This window comes from Diadema antillarum, unplaced genomic scaffold (genome assembly GCF_040938485.1).
Source record: "Diadema antillarum isolate AM-2024a unplaced genomic scaffold, OU_Dant_1.0 seq00000299_RagTag, whole genome shotgun sequence".
NCBI lineage: Eukaryota > Metazoa > Echinodermata > Echinoidea > Diadematoida > Diadematidae > Diadema > Diadema antillarum.
The window spans coordinates 493,428-515,740 of record NW_027271322.1 but is presented as its reverse complement, the minus strand read 5'-3'; the positions used below and the strand labels follow the sequence as shown (position 1 = coordinate 515,740).

The 22,313-nt window shown below is 39.1% G+C and overlaps 1 protein-coding gene across 1 annotated transcript; it reads right to left on the bottom strand.

Annotated features, from left to right (window-relative positions):
• Positions 1-1,737: 1,737 nt before the first annotated feature.
• On the bottom strand, positions 1,738-18,422 carry LOC139730244 (fructose-1,6-bisphosphatase 1-like). Its single transcript, XM_071641128.1, has 6 exons — positions 18,247-18,422; positions 8,779-9,034; positions 7,225-7,371; positions 5,682-5,819; positions 2,871-2,990; positions 1,738-2,196 (listed from the first exon to the last, which is right to left on the bottom strand). The coding sequence occupies exons 1-6, from the start codon at positions 18,420-18,422 to the stop codon at positions 2,005-2,007; spliced, it is 1,029 nt and encodes a 342-aa protein (XP_071497229.1). The 3' UTR covers positions 1,738-2,004.
• Positions 18,423-22,313: the final 3,891 nt, after the last annotated feature.

Below are 22,313 nucleotides of genomic sequence, written 5' to 3'. Positions count from 1 at the left end.
GTAGTTACACAGTGAGTTTTAACACAAGTATTACTGAGTATGCTCAAAACTCAGTGGCAGCATAATCAGATGAAGCTTGATTTGAAAGACTGATTGTTGACCACAAAGACTGATTGTTGACCACCATAATCTATCAAGGCCACTTTTACATCAACTTGTCATTCTTCTGTTATACCTAAACCCTCTACAACTATCAATTAAGACAATTGACACAATCAATGTTGAATCTCATTCAAAATTCTTTTTGCAATTCATCACAGCCTACATACAATAACCCCAGCAGAGTTGTTAGTTAAGTACACTCTGGCTAGAAATCTGCATCCAAAAGAAAGATATCAACTCCGGAGCCCTGTGCTTGGCACAGGTTTTATGGGAGCGAACTTTCTCATGGGGTGACTTGTCCCTGTAGAACTCAATTTCTCATCATCTAAAATTGGCAAATTGCACTGAACACTTCAAATCGGTATGGATAACATTTCTTTAAGAGAACTATACTAATTTGGAATAACTATCCCAGGTGTTCCCTGTACCTCTTATTCTTCTAGTCTATTTGATTCCTCACATGATAGAGATAGAGACATTATGGCAGTGTAATGCACTCACCAACAACTGTTGTAATATCATTATTTTTGCTTACACTATTACATAAAAGAACTGAAATGGCTAGATGTCCGAGTACTAGGTAGCTGATCATTTGTGCAAAATGGACATTTCATGAATTGCTTTTTACAGTGCAAGAAATTCATTATATAACATTTCAGTCATAGGGTTGTTTAAAGTACAAAATTCAGCCTTCTACAGATTATGTGAGCTGTCTTTTTTCTCATAGGATTGATCTAACACACCCTTAAATCTGTACATCTCCATACACCCTTATATATATACACATACACTCTCTTATCAAATGTTACAAATATTTGAGCTTTGATTACCTGTTAATTCAAGTGATAGCAAACGTATGTTGATAAATATCTTGAATCTGGACATCGAAATTCTTTAGTCAAGACTCTTGCGGATTCGGAAGACTGACGTTGCATTTATAACTTTGTTTAAATGCCACAGAATGATTGTATCAGGAATTATCAACAATGTGTACATAGCAATGAAGTAAAGAATTATTTGTTATCATCAATGTAACACCTGCCGTTCCTTTAGAACGACGTATATCAGAGTGCACACAATAGAGAGATGTACTCAAAGTGATTTTCACAAAATGCTTTTTGACCCCAAAGAATACAGCTTCTATATGCTTGCAGTCTGAAGGGTAGGTAAATATGATTGATAAACAACTGAATAAAGCAGATGTCTTGGAAGACCGATTTGCAGAAAGGAATGAGTTTATTTTGAACATTTTTACTGACACATGGAATGTATATCAAACTCTTGTCAAATCTTGCTACATGTGCTATCTATGGAAATAAGAAGTTTTATAATTATAACAGAACTAATAAAGAGAAACTGCAGTATTCACAAACTTAAAAAAAAAAAAAAAAACATACCAAAAGTAATGACTAACCCACAGAATTGAAACTAAAGTTGCTAGTATTGATGGGTGAAGTAAGAGAAGTACTGGTAAAACAATTATGTATCTCACATTGATTGAGAAAACATGGGATTTCCTAATCTTAACCCACGCCCTACAGAACCAAAGCAATGCGTGATGCATCAACTCTTCTGAAGATTGTTGTACTGTATGTCAGTGATGATGGGTTTTACTTACTTGGATAATCACAATCATCACACCCACACTATACAAATCCACAGTCAAATATGTTTACGGAATGAGTTATGGGGCATGAATCACCTAAGACAGCAGCATGATGATAAAAATGGGAATCATCAAATGTTTGTGACTGCTTTAATGAGTTGAATAAAAACTTGACCACTGAGTTTTGAGTAAAAAAAATACTGTAATATGAGATCTGAACACATCTATTACCAGAACGGCTATAACAGCAAGTCAAGAGTGCATTCATTGCAGGTCAACGTGAGGCGCTGCATCTCCTACGCCTCGCCGCACTCTTTGACTATAGCGAGGTAGTCGTCGACGTCGTACGTGGATCCCATGACTACCGGCGTCTTCTGGTGGATGGTGGTGGGCGTGATGTCCAGGATCCTCTCTTTGCCAGTGGTAGCCTTGCCTCCAGCCTGTTCACAGATGAATGCCATGGGAGCACCTTCGTAGAGTAGACGCAGCTAGAGCACACACAACCAAACAGCATGAAAGAATCTAACACATACAGTACTGTATGCCTTTACAAGATAGGTGAAATGGGCCCTGGGAAAAGCATATAAATGCAACAGAAAATAATAACAATGCCACATCTCTTGTGTATCTAAAAGACTTCAAGTCATCTCTGGTGTATCTAGAAGACTTCAACTCAAACAAAGCATTGATTAATAGTCCTACATGCTGACAAAAGTAACAGTCAAAAAGCACACAACCGTGTCTTACACTTTGATTCAGTATTCCATGACTGATCTGAGATACATTATCTTTTTAGTCATGGGGTGCTGAGTACAACTGTGCAATGTAGTCTCTACATGTCACGAAGTATCTAGTCTTTGGTCTAGCAAACCAGGGCTAAACATGGAGAAGATGTCTTGCATCATTGGCACCATTTATGATCACCACCACAACAACTGGTATGTTCACATCTGGTTGATCGCTACCCTGCTGTTACCATGGCAACAGCAATAGCTGCATGATGCAGATTATTGTTTACAGGACCCAGACTTGATTTACATGAGTTATGATGGGACAACACGACACGAACACTCTTCTCGTGTGTCTCACAACAAAAGATGAAATGTTTTCATTGAATTGTGCTCCCCATGAAGCATCTTACATCAAGAAATATTTTACTGACCTTTCCACTCTTGCTCTTCTTATGTGCAGGGTAGAGGAAGATTCCACCATACACTATCGTCCTGTGCATGTCAGCAACCATAGAACCAATGTAGCGGGCACCATAGGGTGATTTACCTTCCTGTATTCCATGACACAACAAATTGGGCCATGATAATGATACATGTGATAAAATAATGATAAGAGTATGGTGTCATCTACCCAGGGCTGTCTTTTTCTTCTTTTTTTATTTGCATTTCAATACCAGAGAACCCTGGCAGTATTATCCTTACTCTAGGATAACATTCCCTGGATATTGCACTAGCATTCAGCTCATTCCCTCCCCCCCCCCCCCCCAACAACTAAAACATAACAAGACATAATGGAAAAAAAAAACCCTTTAAAGATAAGAGCCTCATATTGTCAAGGACTTTCTGTTTCACATATCAGCTTCAGGGAGATTTCAAAGAGCAATCACAGAGATTGTTGTGCTCCTCATGCATGCTTTTATATTCTCTTGTTAGATATTGAGATATTAAAGTTTTAAACAAGCCTTTTATCAAATCAGAAAGACTTGTTTGCTCTATTCAATGTCTTACTGGAAGTTAGTGAAAATTACTTCTCAATCAGTAAAAAAAAATGGAGAAGTTTTAAATGAAGGTCATTGTGAAAAAAAGAAAAGACAAAGAAAATAGATAGTAATAGGAGTATTTCTTTTGATTTGCAGACATAGTGCTAATTGACAGTAAAGAGAGATTGCCATTAATATACAAGTGCAGGCAGTCACCTGGCCATTCAGACGCAAAAAAAAAAACGAATGCAACCTGTGCACTCAAGAGATAATATAGACTATAATAATGATAATAACAGTAATATGATTTATATAGCTCCTTTTCTTCACCGGATACAAAGAGCTTTAACACAACAGTAACCATGTACAATACAAACATGACATAAACAAAGGATAAATAAAGATGAAAAACTGAGAAACTACACCAAATTAACCCCTTGAGGACGAGTCCTGAGTATATTCGGGCAAGTGTCTATGAGAAATGCGTGTTGTGGCAAAATTAGCCCATCCTCAACGGGTTAAAGACGGCATTTACTATACTGAAACACAATTTTTTTTTTTAAAGGACCTTCTTGAAACTGTTGAGTTTATTTGCATGGAGTCACTAAACCTGGAGACTATTCTAGAGTTTAAAGGCATGTGTAAAGATCACAAAGAATTGTGTGTTTCAGGGACTGCTGGAGTATGTGGTTATGATAAGACACAGTTTAAGCGGGTGTTGTATATAAAGAGGGGTGTACAGAAAAAGGTATTAAAGACAAGTAGCTCAAAGCCTGATCATAACTGCATATGTAATTACAATAGACTTGTACTGAATACATTCACTAAATGAATATGTTCATGGAAAAAAGAAATCTGTTGAGAATTCAGTCAAGACAAGTCAGCAGGGACAAAGCAACAGGTAATTATTTTTGTGTGAAGAGACTACACAGCAGTTTAGTCATTCCACCCCTCCCCACACACACACACACACACAGAAACACACACACAAACATCCAGTGACAATTCCTGGCCAACTGTTTACAGCGAGGACAGAGTCATGGGTGACTGGGTTTGCTCAATACAGTTTTGAACAGCAGAGCGTTCATCAAAAGGCTGGGGCTCTCAGATATTCTGGCACACGGAAGAGAAATTTCCCCCATGCTCCCAGTCCTGGATTTCTCGGCTGTTTGCACACAGGCTTGCAACAGCTGCTGTGTGCAGACTACTTGGCTCAATGTGACCTACAGAGCTCTGTAATACTACAAAATTTGATAGCCAGGAAAATGTCAGATAAAAATGACCCATGCCAAGATGTGATTACTAAAAGTGTTTTGACTGACTTGTGTCTGCAAACATTAAATTAATAACAGAGTAGACAAGTTCCATGGCACACTGGTTTCATATGGAATTAAATTAACTACATGTGCATTTTCTAACAGGATGAAGCAGGAATGCCTAAAGTATTTAAGTAAGAGGCAACTGACTGAATAGATGAACTGTAATACTTATTTCAATTTTTTGCAAACTGACCTTTTAATGACACCAGCCTAACTGAAAGTTGATGCAGCTTTCTTCCAGGTCATTGCTACGATCTTGAATAATGAACTAATTTTCACAGGCCCGGAAATCAGCTCTTAGTTTCAATCTGTGCACATGCCCTAACCACGATATTTCTTGTGGTTAGGAGTGTCATCCTAACTGCTAAAGACCTCGTAGCATTGGGAATACCACAGAGTGGGACAGCTGGCCTGGCTTGGATATTATTGAGAATCCCCATTTCAAATTGTGTACAGCTTTTCACTAATCCCTATGTTAGCACACACAGAGCCGAAGAATTTTGATTGGGAGTCAACCATTGCTGGTGAGTGTACGCTTAGCTGCTCATAGTCGCCGACGGGCATAAATGACGATGAAATATCAGAGGCAACAGTTTCATTTTTTCTGTTCCAGACCACCTAAATGTACAACAAATAGTAATAAGTTAACTGATATTATAAATATAAGTTCACATATTGTATGATAAGCAAAAAAATTATTTCCATGCATATACAAATAAACAAATCAAAGAAAATGACTGTATTATGTCTGTCAGACAAGATTCTGCAAAGATTCTTCACACTTTTGTCCAAACATTTCTGGCCACACCCAAAACGACCATGGCTAATGCATGCTTAACCCATTCAGGATGGGCTGATTTTGCTACAACACACATTTCCCATAGACTCCTGCCTTACTATACTCGGGGACTATAGTCTTTAATGGGTTAAACAAAGATCTTACCCCAGGGTTCTTCTTGGACTCCACATACTTGGTAATGCTCTGGTCCCAGTACTGAGCATAGCCCTCATTGATACTAAAAATCTTGCCCCGTGGCTTGATGGTCATCAGTCGGTCAGTCAGCACAAACTCTCCAATTGCCTGCATTTTGTAAAAGGTAGTATCAAGAGTTATTGAGTGGCAGATTATCTAATCGTTACCTATCACAAAATATATAAGTACTCACATTCATACACATCATTTTAACTCTTACTGTTGCAGCAGGCTTTCAAAGATTTTAATATCATTACGAATCTGAAGAACAAGATCTGCAATTGCAAATATTATTGTCTCACTGTACATCCCAAGACTTTTTTTTTGTAGCCAATCTTAAAACTACAAGGCTGGTATATCATTTTTCATTCCTGCATCAATAAATGGCAACACTCTGAAAATTTACGTAATAAAATGATAATGATAATGATGATGCAAATATGCATCAACAATGGTTCCGATATGGAGTTGGAGTTTGAAGGATCACATTTCAACTTGTCAGTTATTTATTTGTCATCTCTTAATTAGTGCTCATGATAATGACAGCAAATTTGGATTTTACATCTGTTTACAGAGTCAAGCAAAGAGTTTGAATAGAATTAAAAATCTTACTTTGAATGGTCTTCTACAGTAAGCAAAGCACAAAAATGACCCATTACAAATTGAGATTTCCACCGTGTATCTCCAACAAGGTGATGGGAGTCACTGAAACAAACAAGCTGGTGTTATTTTGTGCTATCAGATGCCGGGTAAAATAAAACCCCTACTGCTATGGACTTTACTAAGCACATCTCAGGCCTGGACAGGCACAAAATGCGGCTTGGCTCTTCAACTTCTCTGCTTTTCTCTGAAAGGTGTTTTCTGATTACTGTAAAAATGGATATTTTCGCACGAGTAATTTTTCGCGCGCAGCCAGGTAAGATGGATTTCGTGTGTTTTCAATTCCGCAGAATCAAGACATTAACTTCTGGAACATATGGCATCCCAAAATATTCGCTTGCTTTTATTTTTGCGCTAGCGTCTGGTTGTGCGAAATGTGCGAAAATTTCTACACTTTTACAGTACTAAATCTGACTGTCGAGGTACATCTCTCAAAAAATATACTTGTAGATGATTTTATTTTTAAACTATTTTTAAAACTTGTACTAAGGGGAATTTGTATCGCACAAACTTTCAATCTAAATTATTCTTCCTCCTGTTTGAAACTGATCAACTCAATTTACATAGACAGTTGTGACTAATACCAATGTTTTGTGAAAGCATGAGAACTTCCAAAACCCCATAACTTTTTTTTTTCTTTTGCATGGACCATTTCAATGATGCTCCACTGATCTGACTTCACTCCCATCTGCCAAATTCAATTTGTAAATGGAGCGGAATGGCTCTTGAATCTGATAATACTGGGCACTGATTAAAAATCTTACAATGATTCTGGAACATTATAAGAATTTCGGTACCAGCAACCAAAAGTTTAATTATTTGACTTGGCGAAAACTTCTTAACAGTCACTTACTGGATCAAGCTGAAAGCCGTTGACCCCACATCCAGTGCTTAACACCAGCATGGTGGCGCTTCCGTAAAGGGCGTAACCCCCGGCAACCATTTTGGACCCAGGCTGCAGGACATCGCCCTCAGTAATGGGACTCTTTGGATCACCGTCCTAGATGTGGAAATGATTGTAAATGAAAGCATCATCAAATGACTGTTGACAATAGTATGCATATTATATAATGATAATGGCAGAGTAATTTATAAAGTCCCTGAAACCACATTAGCACTCTGGTTTGGAGTTGCATTTTTTCCAATAATTGTTACTATATACAAATGTATATGTACCATTTGATGAATCCTCAGTCCTGACTGGTTAAACGTGCAGTCACTAGCATTTGTTATTGATTGTATCATCCAGCAGTCAACTAGCATTTTTTTACAATGCTTGTAAAGTATATCTTAAAACACGTATCTATATTTGTGTATTGCAAATTCATACTTCATGTAATTTCTCTGACTGGTAGCATAACAACTTCATTTCAATGCCTTACTCTAGCATTTTATCGTAAATTAAGTGGGGTGTGTTATATCAAAAAATATTGACTGCTTCTTGTCTGCGCGACATTAAAACCATTTGCCCTTTGTGTGATTTTTCAACACTGCCATGCCCCAAGACTTTGTTTGGGGGTTTTTAGTACTTTTACAAAACCATCTCTGGGTAGATAGTTTTAACCATGCCCCTCGAAGCAAACAGTAATAGTATACTATTCATAGTTGGCATTACGTACTATGGTAGAGTAGAAATTCTCTTTCATTTGAACACGGTGCTGCTCATATACAAGTTTCTTGGGTACAGATCAGTTTCAGTAGAGACATTCAGTGCTGAATCTACGTAATATCCCTGAATTTGGCAACATGTAAAACCTAATAGGAGTTTATACTGTTTTGTCTCCCAATTTGGCAAATAGTTGAGGTTTGTTTGAATCCCAATTTTGAGAAGATATAATGAATGCTGCCAGTGCTATTTATGTTAGTCTTTTTTTTTTCAATATAATAATGGAATGCCAATTAATGATGACAGGATAATAATTTCTGCAGTAAAATCTAATCCCTAGAATTAATGGTGTTCACCAAGAATACAGAGTAGCCTCTTCAGTGCTAGTAAAACTGCTCTTCCAATGGACACTGCCATTATTACTACTTCAATAGATTCATAACAATATCTACACCTTGGTCCACTGGAACATTGTGGGTGAAACATAAAGTCCATGAATATTTATGCCAGGCAGTTCAAGGAGTGAGAAAATCTTGCATACTGTTTGTTCATGATTATAATAATTGTTTGCCAAATATTCGCATCTGGCTAGATAAATGTACACAACTTGTACACATGTGCCATCATATGTGCTATCAGAAAGGTACATCCATTGCCTGCAGGAATTAGGTTACCATGTATCAAGTCTATGGGGAATCGTCATACCAATGAGTCAACATGTTATATTCTATGCAGAGACTATGAAGCTTTGACCTATGGATCTTACAATACTACACAAAATACCAAATGTTGTGACTTTACCCTCTTCCAGATGCCAAAGATGGAGCCAATGGACACTAGACAGTCGATGTTTGATGACCCATCCAAGGGGTCAAAGGTTACAATGTATTTCCCTCTCCTGTCCGTGTCCACCTCGATGACATTGTCCACTTCCTCCGAGACCAGGGCGCAGGTCGTGAAGGAGTTCTTCAGCTGGCTTACGAAGACGTCGTTGGAGATGACGTCGAGTTTCTTTTGCTCGTCCCCGGTGATGTTGGAACCGCCAGCAATACCATACCTGGAAGGGAGTGAGAAAGCATCTTTGCTTGATGACTCTAGAGACCACCAATATCCTGTCATTAAGGTGTGAGCTTGTCAATTTTATGGACCAGCACATTATTCTCTATGCAACAGGTCCAAAAAATATATACTTTTACAAAGTGGTGTAAATGGGTTATGTTCATCACTGTTCTAAATGCTACCACTGTTTACTATACGTGTGCAACATGGAAGTCAACTATCATTAAATGTAAACTACCCTAGATACAATGTATAAATGTTCCTTGTTTGTTTTTCATTTATACTTCAGGATAACAAATTCATGTACGAAATTACAGCTAAATTAACATAAAGGGTGAAGTCAGAAAATGGTAAAGTCACAAAATCTGGCATTTTTCTGTACCAAAATACAATTAAAATACCATTTCAGAAAGAGAAATCAATCCGCATTCCAAAGCTTTTTGTCTGACATGCTAAAACTTAGCATTCAAGCTTATTTCAAACTGAAAGTAATGCATCGACGAGTTCGTGAGAACTGAAAAATTGTAACAATTGTCAATTTTGTAAATTACACAATAGCCTTTAACCCTCTCAGAACCAGTTCAGTAAATTGTACATGAATGAGTTGTCTGTTGTGTCACAACTGGAGGGTGTTTCATCAACGTTTGTCGGCGCTGACAACTTGAATCACCATAACAGTCAGTGACCAGAGCATCTCAGCCAATCAAAACCAAGGATTTTGCTGAAATTGGTCAGCGCCGACAGTTGTCGGCGCTGACAAGCGTTGATGAAACACCCCCCCCCCAGACCGAACCCACTATGTGTTTACATCAGCATTCAGTAATTTATTCAAACCTGACCTAATTGCAGATTAGCAAGCCAATTCAACAGTAGCTGCTTATATGTATGTGCCTCAGTCCAACAGGTAGGCCATGGTATAACAATAATATGTAGAAATTGGGGGAATAGGTAATCTCAATTGATTAAGAATTAGTTCCAAACATCTGTGCCAATCAGCGAAGAAAGCACTGCAGCATGCATGCCAATCAGTGAATAAAGCACAGCAAAGGGTTTTACTAGGAGCAAAAAGAGGATACAGTGTATGAAAAATATAAAAAGTAGCATATGTCTGTACTATTTCATATGTAGGCCAACATGAATTGAGCTCAAAGTACATCAAGTACATCACCTTCTGTACAAAGTTATTATTCTGTGATTTAAGGTGATGCTGTTGTTGAAAAAAAAACATAACAAAAAAAATAGTGAATTGTCCAAAAGTTTGCCTATTACGAAACAGGAAACAGTTAAGTACTACCTTTTCAGGTGGATTGTGTGAATGGGAATGAGGAAGTAACAGGATAAACTGTGTCTGAGGGCCAAATGCACACAGGGTAATTACAAATCCGTCTATCTCTCACTGTGCAATTTTATGCATATCACAGGAATCATCTTAAAAATATATATTTCACTCTAAAGTTTTGTTAGCATTTTGTTTACAGCAAGGATGCACAAAAATCCATACCATCAATGCATCCTACCTCTTACATCAAATCTTCATGTACCTGTCAGAAACAATACATTCTCAAATAGAATGGAGAATCTAAATGTTCACACTATGCGTGGAAAATAGATGTATAATCTAGTAGTGACATCCATGTCAAGGCACATTAAGTCCTCAACTACCAGTGGAGTTCTGCTAAAGTGCTACACAAAACAAAGTTCTATAAATCCTTCATATCTGAATAAGTTTATTTGTACACTTTGGGACACACACGTGATGGTTTTAATAACACTGAACCTTCATTCAATGGTAACTACGTGTATGTGCATGATCAAAACTTTCTTAAGTTGATCTCTGTATTGTCAGAGGATACATGTACATCAGTATGTACTCCATGCATATACAGTATATCCATTCTAAACATGTTCCATGGCTGAAGGTTACTCAAACAGTTGAATACAACACAACTGAAAGTACAGACTAAATAGATGCCTGTTTATCTACGTGAACATGCAAACACACATAAAAAACATAGCTGATAACATTTGGATTTGGATATTGAAGGTGACTTTCAGAGTCTGGGTACTGTATCACACTTACTTTCTACCCCAGTGACAATGAGCGAGAGATACTGGGGGTGGGGGGGGGGGGGGGGGGGGTGGGAAGGAATCAAAGTACAGTCCTCAATGATGTCCCATCTAGGATAACCAGACAATTCTTTGACTCTATAAAATGGGTATCAAGCAGTGAATAATAAATGTGTCTTCAACTTAAAAAAAAAAAAAGAAGGGGAAGAGTTCAGGTTCCGGTAGCTCTTTGATTTACACTAGGAAACACTCAATAAAAATCAGAGAATCTTGAGAGTATTGCAGTGACAGAGGAAAATAGAAAATAGGTGTCTGTTCAACTTTAAATAGTAGGTGAATACAAATTAGCATTGAGATTTGTTTGGCCAATACCTTTGTCAAGGTTTCGGGAAATGATAAATGCAAATCATACTAGTAAAATGTGCCGACTCATGCTACACAACGAATGAGTCAGCAGAGGAGGGTAACCAAAATATCTGGGAATATGACTGCTCTGATGTCATAAGTACTCTGATAAAGTGGGAAGATGATAACTTTGTTCACATTATTCACATTGGAGTGTTCCTCCAATCTACCGGTGATCTTTTAGTATGACAAGGAATACTGCTTTGTAAAATGTGCAAATCGACAACTGAGCACTGTTACAACAAACAAAAGACTCATATATACCCAAGGATCAATGAGGATTGCTTTCGCAAAACAGAAAACATGAAGCAATACAGTAATCAGCATTTATGTAGATTGATTTGACTGCACAGACTGGTTAGCATTAAGTATATTATATTCCGTAATGGACAGGATTTCAAAGTTTAGACAATACACAGAATTCACTAACTGTACCAGTAGCCATAAAATCTCATTATCATTATTAAAGCAGCAAACTGTTTATCATCATTCCATAATTCAGTAAAGATCAAAATATTGCGCTCCCCATCCCTCTTTCCTGCATAACTTTGTGCTACATTTGTGTTTGTCATTTGCATTTTACATACAGACTTTTGACATTAACTTTCTGTTAGTAGTTGATTGGGTGTGGGGTAGGAGACCTGTGGGGTACCCGGTAATGGTTATTATATAGTGTTATATAAACCGTTTCTTGTTCCTTGGCAGCTCTGTTTATTGTCACAATCTACTTTTCAATTTCTGCTTTGTTACTGCTTAGTATATGTCATTTTTTTTCTATCATGTTGAATCAAAATCTTTTTGTGACTTTCTACATTCACACATTGTCGGCAATGTTGAATGAATAATAATAATAACTGCATTCAAGTCCTAAAGTCTACAAATAACACAATATACACAAGGCTAGCTGGGAACAGTTTGCTGTGAATATGCTAGGAGATAGCACTTGCTAGTGTTTACCCAAAGTACAACAGTTTTCATTTGTCACTCTGCCTTTCATCTCTAATCAAGCATGAGAGAGATCCCAGGCGAGTTTTGAAGTGCTCAGGGTATACTATTGTAGCGTGTACTTCCGGGTGCAATGAGAGGCCACAGTGACCAATGACTACAGTAGCATTTTGCAAGCAACTTTAAATGTGCGTGCATTTGTGTAGACACACACTTGTTGAGGTCACTCTTCTGTGATTGTGAAGTGTGACCCTAACAGTGTGTGTCTACACAGATATTGTTACCACTACAGCTGTACTATGCAACCATCAACACTGCATGATTATGAGGTCTGGAGCTGAAATCAAGCAATTCCTTCGCTATAAAAATGGTGCCCTACATGCATGAATTTGTGTCGGAGATCTGTACATAGCCTAGCTTGAGTTGTAGAACAACCACTCACTTTGATATCTGATATATTATATTTATTTATGGTTTAGGCATTTCTTGCACATGGATGGCAAGGTGTGATTGAAAGTAGCGCCCCCGGGTAGCGCTGTCGAACCCACAGATATAGAAATGCCCACAAACATAGAAACCCCCGCTAATGTAGAAATACATTGAACCAAAAATGTAGAAAATTGCCCCAAAATGTAGAAATTGGACAGTGCCCAAAATGTAGAAACACCCACTAATGTAGAAATAATTTGCAAATGTCGCTCACAAATGCACAAACGGTATATTGGTTATTGGCTTTTGTTGATAGACATAGCTAATGTAAAATGAGTATGCTGTGTACGAGTGCATCTTTGCGTTTTGCTTTTGTGCAAGGTTATTGTCATATTATCTGGAAGGGAGAGGTTTGGTGCACAGACTTACGGAAAGACTTGTATGCTTTTAAAATGAGAATGTTACAAGAACAACACTGAGGCAGACCTACCAAGTCTCATGTAACATTAGGTATGATCAGGCCTCACTGGTCTTTCTCATGCTCACAAACCCAACACACTTTTTCTGATGCCTCTCACACACACACACACACACACACACACACACAGAATTAAAAAAAAAAACACCGAAAAAATATGGATTTCCAACCACCAATAGTCATATTTTGGGATATTGCCTTTTTTTGTCAGAATAAGTCAAAATATTATATTTTTTAGGCACCAGATTACATGATTAACAGCTTGAAATTGCTAGAAGCCTCTTACTGTGGGAAGGGGAACACACCCATGCAGAAGCACCACAAAATGTCATGGCTCTGCTTTCTGACTTTGGCATATATCTGACATCATGGGTCAAATAAGGGTTTTGCACCAAATACACTATGAGAAGACAGTAGATTCAATGCTTCACCAACAGGAACTGACCATTCCACGCATCATTCCTGTTTATCATCTACTCATTGGGCTTTTCCCCTCCCAATTTGACATTTTTCTTTTCAATCCATTGAGGATGGTTTGCTTTTGCTATGCAACGTGCATTTCCCATCTATACACACCTGCCTTCGCGAGTATACTTGGGACTCGTCCTCAAAGGGATAAGATTACATTTAAACATCATGAAAGACTGCACCTCCATCTTTCCTTCAGTAGTACGGTACTTGAAATGTTCATGTTACCAGCACTTTGAGATAATCTGTTAATAATCTTCGTCACATTGGACTACCAGCTTATTTACAGTCCAGAGTGCCCTTCAATACCCTGTCATTTTGGTTCTACCAGTGTGCCTATTCAGCACTCACAATCTTTTACAGTACTTGTCACATGCTTGAGTTTCTACTCCTAAGCACAATGTGCAAGAGTCAATATGTACAAAGCGCATTAGGGCTGTGAACATAATGGAAAGAGGGGTTTAAGAAATACCCCCCCCCCCCAAAAAAAAAAAAAGAAAAAAAGAAAAGAAAAGATCTAAGCAATCCTGAACTTGGGTATGATTTTGACCCAAAGATCAGTCTGTATCTGGTGGTAGGGGATATGTTCCATGGAGACTGCGTCTGGCTTCCCGGAATCCACTCCTATACGTGTCCAAGCAGGAGAGCCGATAAAGTAAAAATATTAAGAGGCTCCTCTGGACAGACAGATTTTTCTGTCTAGTGTGATTACACTTCGTTCTTTCTGATTTATTTTCTTTCTGAACTGAAGGTGTGCTGTCCCGGCCAGCCATACAAGTGTAGCCCCCCCCCCCCCCCCCCCCCCCACACACACACACACGTACACACACATGGGCGTACAGTATTTGTAGTAATGAATGCAAAACATGAAACATCCTTGCAATCTAGTATTCTACATACAATGCTGTACACAGGTTTATGTTGTAGCATTGTGACACAATTTCAAAAATGCATTGCAGCTTTTTTATGTTAACTTCACAAACTTGAAATGAAAACATCAAGAAATCTCAGACTCAGAGACAAGATTCTTAACTTAATACATTTACAAAAATATTGCGCCTCTGGAGTTTGATATGCTTTGTGTTTCCCTTTAATCGCGCAGTGAAATCCTACTTTTGTTTTGCATTGTTTGAAGTATGTGTCTGGCACATGGCACAGCTGGTATCATGATCAAAAGCGCATACATCCGATAGTTGTGCGATCGATCACCGTTAGCATTGATACGAAGATTGCCAAAGTTATTACTTCTACTTCTACTTCTACTTCTATGGTGCTTCTCATCAAAGCCTGTTCAGCAACTGGATGAGGGTTTGTGGTGTGGTGCTTCAGACAGTGGATGCCATTTGTGCTTTGTGCTTGTGCAAGTAAAAAATCTCTGCCATGCTTAATTGGCTTCTGTGGCTCTCTTGAACTGCTCAACAGAGGGCAGTTCAATGATGTGTTGAGGAAGCCTATCCCAGTCTCTGATTGTCCTTGGGAAAAAACTGTATTTGTAGGCATCCAAGGTAGAGCCGGTTCTCATAAAACGTTGATGTTGGCTGCTTCGTGTTGTTCTTTGTCTCTGTTTGAGGTAATGTGGTATAGGTACTGCAATTTGGTTGTTTATTGCTTTGTAGAAGGTGGTGAGTCGAGCTTGCTTTCTTCTGTCTTCTAGGGTAGGGAGACAGATACTTTCCCTCATAGCCGTGACACTGGCCTCTCTCTGGTAATTCCCACATACAAAGCGAACAGCTCTCCTTTGAATTTTCTCCAGCAGGTCTATTTGGTTTTGCTTGTAGGGGTCCCATACTGTTGATGCATACTCTAACTGTGATCGTACTAGGGTTATGTAGGCTAATTTCTTGATGTCGGTAGAACATTTTCCAAGGTTTCTCCGCAAGAATCCAAGGGTTTTCCCAGCTTTAGATGCTACAGCTTCAATGTGAGGTTTCCAGCTTAACTTTTCATGGAGTTCAATCCCAAGATAAGTTAGGGTTGAAACAGAGGCAATATCCTCACCCCCCATGGTATAAGTGTGAGTGGTGGGCCGTTTCCCTCTGTGGATTCTCATTGAGTAGCATTTCTCCGCATTGAGTTTCATCTGCCAGACATTGGACCACTCAAGGAGGGTATTCAAGTCGTCCTGGAGCTTGAGAGTGTCATCTGTGGATGATATTGTGCGAAATACTAGACAATCTTCCGCAAACAGTTTGATGGTTGAGTTGATTTTGTCCCCGATGTCATTGATGAACAAGAGAAACATCAGCGGTCCAAGGACCGTGCCCTGAGGCACTCCTGAGTCAACATGGACAGATGGTGAAGCCTCCCCATCCACGACCACTCTCTGCGTCCTAGTAGTGAGCCATGTCTTGATCCATGCTTGGGTATGGTCACCTATACCATAGAATGATAGCTTTGTCAGAAGACGTTGGTGGGCCACTGAGTCAAATGCTTTCGAGAAGTCTAATATCAGTACGTCGGTCTGATCCTTGTTGTCAAAGGATCTACTAATCTCCTCTAAGGTGGTGATGAGTTGAGACTCTGTTGAGTGCTTCTTACGAAACCCGTGCTGGTTTTTGGCTAGTATGTCATGGTCATCAAGGTGCTCCATGATGGCATGGAAGATTACATGCTCCATGAGTTTGGTGGTCACACAAGTTAAGGAAACAGGACGGTAGTTGCATGGAAGACTTCTGTTACCTTTTTTATAAATGGCAACAATGTTGGCTGATAGCCAATCTGATGGTAGGCTACCACTCTCATAGGACTGGGTGAAAATCATTTGAAGCACTGGTGCAATTTGCTTCGCTGCTTCCTTCAGGGCTCGAATGGGAATGAGATCCGGTCCACATGCTTTTTGTGGATTCAGTGACCTAAGCAACTTCTCTATGCCGTCAGTCGTGAATTCAATCTTGGGCATTGCTGGGTAAGGGCTAGGTCCTTTGTCTGGTATTGTGGTTACATCTTCCTTTGTAAACACTGACTGGTATTGTTTGTTCAGTGCCTCTGCTTTTGCTGTGCTGTCAGTGGCCAGTCCCTCATCTGTCCGAAGAGTCGGGATACTTCCCACATCTTTCCTCTGGCTTTTGATGAAATGCCAAAACTTCTTTCCTGCTTCTTCTGTGTTTCTGTCAAAGATTCCTCCAACATACCCCTCATATGCTCTCTTAAGGCTGCTCTTGGCCTTCTTCCACATGTCTTTGAAGTCCTGCCAATTCCTCTCAGTGCCATGGCGTTTTGCCTTCTGCCATAATCTTTTCTTTTTTCTGATCTGTCTCTTAATGGTTGTGTTTATCCATGGAGAATCCTGCCATGATGACAGTCGTTTCTGTGGTATATGTTTGTCCATCTGGTTGAAGAGTTCTTTCTTAAACATTTCCCAGTTCACTTCCACTTCTCTTTCCATTGGATTTGACTGGAGAAAAGAGTCTTTGAACTTATCCATACTCTGCCTAAAACCTTCCATGTCTCCTTTCTTGTAAAGATATACTTTACGAGGTTTTTTACGTGCATATTTAACAGTGGTATCAAGTTGTACCATTAGCTGTCATCAAGAGTATTAAAAGTGCATAAGTGTTGCTAGGTAACATTGTCTTTGTTGTCTTCTCTGCACATCACATAGTCTGTAGTGATGCCAGGGTGTGTGCTTATGTGCTTCTTAGTATGACGTCACAAAAGAAGTTTGTTAAAGCTGTCATCCTCCTCAGCCAAATCATGAGCCGAACTGTGATCGGACCACCGACTACAGTGGATCAGACTTCTTCGGACTCATGGAAATGGGTCATAGTGTAAGCGCTAAGAGGAGTCGATAGCATAAAGGTCTTTGTAGGAAACTTGCGCCGTGCGGCTGTGTACGCATTTCGACAAAACCACCAGGTCCATGTGCCTTTAACCCGTTGAGGATGAGTCCCGAGTATACTTGGGCAGGTGTCTATCAATAGGAAATGCATGTTGTAGCAAAATAAGTCTGTCCTCAACAGGTTAATATTCCAATTAATGCTCTAGAGTCTATACATTATGGAAATTATCAAATTAATGAAACCATGCTAGCAATCAGAAAGTAATTTACAGCCGAACGGGCCCCTACGTAACCGCAGCAGCGACCCCATACGGACAAATACGTACCGTTACTGTGTTACAGCGCCCCGCGACGGGGTTAGCCCCTACGATACATGTAGCCTACTTTGATATAGCCTTTGCTTTAGGTCTAATTTACAAATACAATTGAATTGGCTGATGTTTACGTTAGACCACCTATGTCATTTTAACTCATAATTATGACCTAACCTAGGCCTAATTTTACTGCTAGTAAGCGACTGTAAGTTCCTTTTGGGGGATCCTTTTAAGGTCACCATCATATGTATGGGATTCTTATCCAGGTAAGAAGATACCAGTACAATTGTAGTACCAATACCAATCATCTATCTAAATGCACTCACAGTCTGGAAATGCCGGCCTTGCGCACGTTGGACGAGATGGATTTCACCGCTGTGGCGATGGCGTTCAGTAGCTGTGTCATCTCCCCGGTGGCCCCCTCGCACCGGGTCTGCTCCTCGATCATGAACCGCGTCAGCGTCATGAAGTCGGTGTCGATTTTCGCCGAACTGTCACCCATGTTTGACTCTGATGTCTTGCTTTGGAAAGTCTCAAGAAAGATGAGGGTTGCAGACGTTCCAGTGCACCGACCGTCAAGTCCGAGGTATAGTATTAGACTATCAGTGTACGTTTACTAATAAATTCCGAAGCCAACACCTGTTGATCTCAGAGCTCCGCTGGGCTAATAAAATACGTATTGGACTCTGTGGAGTAGATAGGATCGATACACAGCAGTACACAGTACACGTTGCGTTGCGCTCCGGTCGCAGCGGCCGTGCGAAACTAGCTGCTCGCTCGCATCGCGGAATGGTACTGTATCTCTTTGCAGAGATACCATTGCACAAAAGTGTACGGAATGTGAGACCCCAAATCAATGCGCGCGCACCGGTGTGATGACGTTGGGACCCCGCCCACCTAACGCCCATGCTTACTACCAGTATGCGTGAGAAGTACACCGGCTGGTGAGTCCGGTCAAGTGGTTTGTTTTGGTTTTTAGGATTTTAAAGAATCTAGACCTATAGAATCTCTGAATCTTACTTTCTTTGTGTGCTTTCGTGTATGTGCGTGCCCACAACTACAATGTCTGTGTTTCTCCTTAATTCTTGTGTTTGTTCTTCATATTTGAGTAGAAATTAGAGTTAAAACAATTTTAATCGGCAACAATGCCCTATCCTGACTTATTAAACAGTGAGCCTTTCGTTCATTCGACCAGTGGCGTATCTGGGGGGGGGGGGGGGGGGGTCAAGGGAGGCACGTGCCCCGGGCGCCACTCCTTGGGGGCGCAAAAAAAAAAAAAAAACGGAAAAAAAAACGAAGAAGAAAAGCAAAAGAGAAGAAGAAGAAGAAGAAGAAGAAAACTCGCCGGGGGGGGGGGGGGGGAGGGAGAATGGTGGGAAGGGCAGAAAACCAAATCAAACAAGATAAAAACAAAACATGATGATGACACGGTCATGATGATGACAATGTTTATTGTATTCACACAAGAATTCCATGTTCTGTCAGCTGAAATACAAAACTTTCGGCTTTCTCGCTCCGCTCGCTCGCCAAACTTTATAAAAAAAAGAAGGTAAGAACAAAACGTGATGATGACGCGGTAAAATGACAATGTCTATTGTGTTCACACATGTCATTTTATATCTAACAGGCAATATGTTTCACGGAGCAGAGGCTGCAATTTCTTTCGGTTTGAAGCTATCGCCAATTGGATCAAAAGAAGGCGCCAACGGTTTCAAACATGGGGGGGGGGAGCAAAAACTCAAGCATAAGATAAGAACAAAACGTAATGATGACGCGGAAATTATACAAATTTCGCCTCACTCGCTCGTACAATTTAGAGTATTTTTTAAAGTCTACAGTTTGTTGGTATAAATCGTTATCTATAAGGCCGTCACTATATCTTGATTAGAATTGTGAGATTTGATAAGCAAAAAATGACAAGAATTCCATGTTTTGTAAGTTGAAGTACAAAAATTTTCGGCTCGTTCGCTGCGCTCGCTCGCCAAACACTCGCCAAGATTTATCCAAAAAAAAAAAGAGAAGAAGATAGGAACAAAAAGTGACAATGACGCGGACAAAATGACAATGTCTATTGTGTTCACACATGTCATTTTATATTCAGCAGGAAAATTGTTATACGGAGCAGCGGCTGCAATTTCGTTCGTTTTGAAGCGATCACCGATTGGATCAAAAGAGGACGCCAACGGATTCGAACTTACGTGGGGGGGGGGGGCGCAAAAAATCAAAAAAGATAAGAACAAAACGTAATGATGACGCGGAAATATACGAATTTCGGCTCACTCGCTCGTACTAATTTAGAGTATTATAAGTCCTCAGTTTGTTGGTATAAATCGTTATCTATAAGGCCGTCACTATATGGATTAGAATTGTAAGATTTAATAAGCAAAAAATGACAAGAATTCCATGTTTTGTAAGCTGAAATACAAAAATTTTCGCCTCGCTCGCTGCGCTCGCTCGCCAAAATTTATCAAAAAAAAGAAGAAGAACAAAACGTGATGATGACGCGGAAACATACGAATTTCGGCTCACTCGCGCGTACTAATTTAGAGCATTTTTTGAAGTCCTCAGTTTGTTGGTATAAATTTATCTATAAGGCCGTCACTATATCTTGATTAGAATTGTAAGATTTAGATGAGCAAAAGATAACGAGAATTCCATGTTTTGTAAGCTGAAATACAAACATTTTCGGCTCGCTCGCTGCACTCGCTCGCCAAAATTTATCAAAATTCATTACATCTATATCACCCTCAAAAGACCCTTTAAGTGCTTGAAAAAGCATATCATGTGGACTTTGTTTAAAGTCCCTACCGGGATGGGGTTAGGGTTGAACACTTTTTCAGAAATTAGGGGCGAAATTTTCGCGCTTGCCCCGGGCGCCGTTTTCCCTAGGTACGCCACTGACTTCGACCAGTTAGGATGAAATCAGATTGTAACTCAATTTCGTCTTCTTCTTTTTTTCTTTTTTTATATGATCAACTGTAACGATCATACAACTTTTGAATCCATTAAGACGGTGAAATAAGCATTTTGAAATCAATATTCCATCCTGATCAAATAATAATCATACTAACTGTTCACCAAGTTCTTTGATCGCACACACACACACACACACACACATCCAGACATCACTCACATCAAACAATGCGGCAACGATAGATATATATTTTGGTATATTTTCATGTTTGGATGTCACTATCCTAGTCCAGCTTGTTTCCTGATGGCTGTCCGAAGCTTTTTGACTTTTCTTTGATTTCCGTGCTGTGAAGATGCAGCGAATATTGCCTTGGTATTGTAACAGAGATGTGACTAATTGAAATACAGTCAAGAAATATAAATACACATAATCATGGTTCTATAACTTGATTTATTAGCATTCTTTATCCACTGGAGCATCGGAGAAATGTTACGTTGTTTTGTTGTTTTTTTTTTTTTTTTTGGTACCTTCTACCGCCACTTCTTTTTGAAATCGTCGCTTGAGCTGTCTGGAATTCTCCCCTATTACCGTGGACGCGCTCTTCTGCAACTTCTCACCCTTATAGAGCCATTGTACTAAAGTCGAACACCTAAGATATCTCCATCAGTCTTCCGACATACCAAGAACAATTCGGCTGTGGAACTCACTTCCCCTACCCCCTACATATTTTCTTTAGCTCTAAACATAGACATATTTAAGAATTGTGTTAATTCGCATTTTTTTTTATTCAAGTTCCATATTCCACATTCCATATTCAGGTTTCATATTCCATTTGATTTCGGAGTAAAATATGTATAACAAAACATTCAATTTTAGACATAATTTCACAAATGTATAAGGACATGTAATAAAATGATGTGTAAATATGAGGAACCTACTAAAAAGCAATGTTGTAGGATGTAGGTTTAATTAGTTTGTTGTAAGAATTTACTTTTGCTATTTTGTATGCACATACTGTTATTTTAACTATGGTTTATAATTTTGTAATCTAGGGCCACTTTAGATGATGGGATAGCATCAGGCCCAAAAGACCAAATTAAAAAATCATAAATTCTTTATATGTCATTTCATTGTTATAATATTTGTGCTCGTGATTTTCGAACAAACAATGCTACGAATGGGCAACACATTCCATGTCCAGTATATATTTATGTGTGTGTGTGTTTGTGTGTGTGTGTGTTTGTGTGTGTAAAGAGAGAGGGAGAGGAGAAATTACATAATCATACATACACATAATTATTGATAAGATCTACTTTATCCTATCAAGCTGACATTAAAGCAAATGTGATATAAGAGAAAATGATAGACATTATCAAAATGTTTCTTGTGGATAAGTCAGAAAGTAATAATGATGAATTTACAATGATTATCTTTTGATTATGATACTGATTACGATAGACTTCAATTTCCCCTTTAAAA